The sequence below is a fragment of the Triticum urartu genome, chromosome 5 (assembly GCF_003073215.2).
Source record: "Triticum urartu cultivar G1812 chromosome 5, Tu2.1, whole genome shotgun sequence".
Taxonomy (NCBI): Eukaryota; Viridiplantae; Streptophyta; class Magnoliopsida; order Poales; family Poaceae; genus Triticum; species Triticum urartu.
The window spans coordinates 592,200,621-592,205,365 of record NC_053026.1 but is presented as its reverse complement, the minus strand read 5'-3'; the positions used below and the strand labels follow the sequence as shown (position 1 = coordinate 592,205,365).

The 4,745-nt window shown below is 48.4% G+C and overlaps 1 protein-coding gene across 1 annotated transcript; it reads left to right on the top strand.

Moving 5' to 3' along the window:
* Positions 1-1,854: 1,854 nt before the first annotated feature.
* Positions 1,855-4,544, top strand: LOC125506193 (UDP-glycosyltransferase 91C1-like). Its single transcript, XM_048671056.1, has 2 exons — positions 1,855-3,452; positions 4,154-4,544. Exon 1 carries the CDS (start codon positions 1,952-1,954, stop codon positions 3,380-3,382), a length of 1,431 nt encoding a protein of 476 aa, XP_048527013.1. The 5' UTR covers positions 1,855-1,951; the 3' UTR covers positions 3,383-3,452; positions 4,154-4,544.
* Positions 4,545-4,745: the final 201 nt, after the last annotated feature.

The following is a 4,745-nucleotide window of genomic DNA, read 5'->3' as shown; positions in this document are numbered from 1 at the left end:
CCAAAGCAAGTTCTATGACTCCCGATGATATTGCCTCAATAGAAATCAACGGATCACGACCAGTCTGATGGAAGTTTGCTATTAGACTACTGATACAAATGGTTTCCCAAACTTAAAAGCAAATGATGACAAAAATTTGCATACAAAATTCATAGAACTTGCACTGTTCCATAATTTGCAAAAACAGGGATATAGTAGTAGCGTTCTCTCTTGCGCCATTGTTTTAGGTAAACATAAATAAAGAAAGAAAAACAAATTTATTGTAAGAAAGAATGAATTAAGGGCATTGGTATTACCCTAAAGAAGAACGAAAATAAAGAACAAATTTTAAAAAATAATGACAAAATGCTCGCACACAAAATGCATAGAACTTACACTGATCAACAATATGCAAGAATAATGATATGATAGTGTAACCTTCATATATACTTTCTTGTTATACTTTGTGTTCGGAAAAAAAGAATGTTGTCATGAAGCACAAAACACACGTGTGCACACATTCATGCACACAAGCGCACACGTGCACATGATCTGACTCTTTATAATTGATCTGCGCCTTGGGGCGCCTATAGAGGAATGGCTTATAACCACGCAAGGCATAGTAAGTAGGCATAAACCGTAATGGGTCTCATAAATCTCACATATTTTTAGTTGACAAATTTGTATACATTTACAAGCAAGTTGAACAATGTTGTACCCACTTCACATCCAACTGATCCAGCCTACTCTTTAACTAGCGATGTTTCTTGCACATACTTATGTTAGCGATGACTGCATCTCAAAAACATGAAAGTGAGAGTGAGTACTATAGGTCATACTAAGAAAGCAAATCATATAGAACTGGAAAAAAATTGGTTATAAGTAACTGTAAAAATAAAACGTTGCTACTTAAGTAGTTGAAAATTAGGGTGCAACACATGAAGGTAATAGCTACCCAAACCTGGGAGTTACATGAGTGAAATTTCACACTTTTAACTCTTAAGATGTGTACTTTAACATCGACAAGCTTCACTAGAACCATACAAACACTATTCTACAGGAGCACAAACCTTGAACTCTTTGAGACAAAACAACTTGACTTAGTGGTGTCATCGCTCCTACAGATCCATCACAGATCTTGTCTTTGAAATAAGTGGCGTTTGCACTGGCTAACTTAGACAATCTCATACGTGAGGTGTGCCTGGTACAATATGATCACCTCTGTATCACCATTTTTTTGGAACCTTTACTATTCATTCCTCACGAAGTATTACTTTTCTCATTCCTCCTCCATCCTATTGCCCCTCCTAGGTCCTACCGACCCAACCTCTACAATAGTAAGAAACTCGATGCGCTCACTCGCCACATCCCATGCCTCTCCTATGTAACGCCTCACCGTGGAGATGATGGAGCTCAGCGAAAGTTGGGGAACACGAGCACACGGAGGGTAGGAGAGCGGCAAAGAGTGGGCTAGGAAGGGGGGGGGGGGGTGTCGGTGCTGGGCAAGGTCAGTAGGGATGCCGTGCCGCGAGCGGGCGGGTGGAGATGGGGTGTTTTTTTTTGCTTTCTAAAATGCTTCCTATTTTATAAACTGTTCAAGGGTAGTATGGCCATTTCCACTTGGTGTTCAGTGGGTCATTAGGCCTGATTCTTCGAAACAATGGAAATGTGGTACTTTAGCAAAGATGAAACATCCAGTGTGTTATTTTACTCAAAGACAATATTCCAGGTGCTATATGATCCAATGCAAATGTACAAAGTGGTATTGTGTCAAATTCCACCTCCCACTTTATTTCCCAGCATCTATCTAGCTATAATTTTATATAGGCGCACTGGTGCTGCTGCTCCTGCTCAAATCATAGCATTGATCGACCGGAAGACGAAAAGATATTCGTCATCATTCAGCTGCCGGAGACCAGCCACCAAAGCTTTCGCGCCATCGTCCCTGATCTCACCGCCCATAGAGTGTGCGATGGAAGCAGCAGCCGACGCCGCCGGCGTGCTGGAGGTGGTGGTGTTCCCATGGCTGGCATTCGGGCACATGCTTTCGTTCCTCGAGCTGTCGAAGCGCCTGGCGGCTCGTGGCCACGCCGTCGCCTTCGTCTCCACGCCCCGGAACCTCGCCAGGCTCCCGCCGGTGCCGCCGCACCTGTCGCCTCGCCTCCGCTTCGTGGCGCTGCCGTTGCCGCGTGTGGACGGGCTGGCAGACGGCGCCGAGTCCACGGCCGACGTGCCGCCCGAGAAGATCGAGCTCGTCAAGAAGGCCATGGACGGGCTCGCGGCCCCGCTAGCCGCGTTCCTCGCGGACGCCGTCGCTGCTGGCCGGAGACCCGACTGGATCGTCCATGACTTCTGCCACCACTGGGTCCCGCCCATCGCCGGCGGGCACGGTGTGCCGTGCGCCGCGTTCATGACCGTCTACGCCGCCTTCGTGGCCTTCCTGGGGCCGCGGTGGGCGAACGTCGAGCACCCGCGTGCTGCGACGGAGGACTTCGCCATCGCGCCCAGGTGGATCCCGTTCCCGTCCACGATCGCCTGCCGACGCCGCAGCGAGGCCGAGTCGATTGCCGCCCTCTTCCGCGCCAACGCGTCCGGCGTGTCCGACATGGAGCGCGCGTGGCAGCTGCTCCAGTGCTGCCGCCTGGCCATCTACCGGAGCTGCGACGAGGTCGAGCCCGGGATGTTCGCCCTCCTCACCGACCTCTTCCAGCAGCCCGTTATCCCCGCCGGGGTCCTGCTACCTCCCGTGATCGCCGCCGACGGTGACCGTCCTGAGGTCCTGCGTTGGCTCGACGACCAGCCTCCCAAGTCGGTCGTCTACGTCGCGCTGGGGAGCGAGGCGCCGCTAACTGCAGGGATCCTGCACGAGCTAGCGCTCGGGCTGGAGCTCGCCGGGGTGCGCTTCCTATGGGCTCTACGCAGGCCGTCCGGAATGTTCAACACCGCCAACGACGCCGTCACGGACGAGCTACTGCCCGCCGGGTTCGAGGAGCGGACGCGGGGGCGCGGGCTGGTGCGCACAGGATGGGTGCCGCAGGTGGCGGCGCTGGCGCATGACGCGACGGGCGCGTTCCTGACGCACTGCGGGTGGGGCTCCACCATCGAGAGCTTCGCGTGCGGGCACCCGCTGGTGATGCTCCCGTTCGTCCTGGACCAGCCCCTCGTGGCGCGCGCCATGGCGGAGAGGGGGATCGGCGTGGAGGTGGCGAGGGACGAGGGCGACGGCTCGTTCGACAGGGACGGCGTGGCGGAGGCGGTGCGGCGCGTCATGGTGGACGAGGAAGGGAAGGCGCTCGCCAGCAACGCCATGAAGCTGCGAGAGGTTCTCACGGATCAGGGGCGGCAAGAGACGTACATTGATGATCTTGTGGAGCACCTGAGGCGCTACAGAGGCTGCTGCTAGTGGCGCGCTCCAGATCTGGCAAGATCACACGGTTATCAAAGTCGAGTGAGCATTTGTCCATCAATCGATGGTACGTCAAACGTGTGGTGGATTTCGTTTAAATAACTTGGTAGTAGTATTTATTTATTTATTTATGCGAATCTGGTATGTTTTACTATACTAGCAAGATGCCCATGCATTGCACGGAACATCAAGATAAGTTTTTTACAAAACACCTATTGTGATTGACCCATGCCGGAGTAATCTCATGTATAAAAACTAACGATATCTTGAGAAAGAGGAGATATAAGGTGAGGAGGAGTGGGGCATGGTGGTGATTGATGGTCGGACTGAACAGAGGCATGGGGATGGACGACGCCGGCCGCGGCCATCATGCCAAATTATTTCAGAGGCTTTCTTTTTTCATTGCTCAACAATGAAGTTGTGGGAGATAAAGAGGGAACATATCCGGTGCACCAACACTTGTGGTGCTACCGGTGCACCGGATGCCGTACAACATTTTAAAAAATCTGAAAAAATGAGTATATTGACATAACATCAATGTATGTCGTCATAAAATTTCATATGAAAATTTGAAATATTTGTTGAAATGCAAAAATGAAAAAAATTGACATCAGTGTGATAATGGACCAAATCTAAAGCCCAACTTATGTTATGTACTATCAGTGTTGAATTTGTCATTTTTGTTTTGAGGAGTTGTATTTCGAATTTTGACTTGAAATTTTGTGACAATCTAAATTAATGTTGTGTCAATGTGCTATATTTTTTCAGAATTTTTCAAACATTTAAAATGTGCGACTTGAGTTTGGTGCACCGATAGCACCACAAGCACCGGTGCACCAGATATTCTCCCGAGATAAAGATTGCTCAACAATGAGGAAATGTCTTATCTGCAAATATGGAGAGAGCTGCTGGTATCTTTTTACAAAATTGTCATAGTTTGCTTTCTATTCGTTAGATATAGATCAGACGGTTTGTATTGGAAGATGGCAGGCACACCATCATCACCAACTTGTTTCTTTTTGTAAGAATAGAAATCTATACTTTGTATGAATGAAAGAGTGAAATGGTGAAAACTATCTGAAATGAAAATCCACCGATATGTTTCACAACGAGAAATTTTAACATAGTCCCAATCTATTTTAGCCGTCTATATTTTTTTTAACCAAGGGCCATATGATTTATAACTACCTTCTAGTTCTAGGAGGTAAGTTTACTAAGTTGGCAATATTCTAAACAAAGCAGGCAAAAATAATTGCCCCTGGAAAGGCACCGATGAATAATATTAAAATGCACTTTAGCTAAATGTAAATTACCTCAATTTTTTAGTACTCCTACCTTCTAAGAGGTATATGATTACTAA

Coding starts and splice junctions, on each gene's coding strand:
- LOC125506193 (XM_048671056.1), top strand. CDS start 1,952: ATGGAAGCAGCAGCCGACGCCGCCGGCGTGCTGGAGGTGGTGGTGTTC.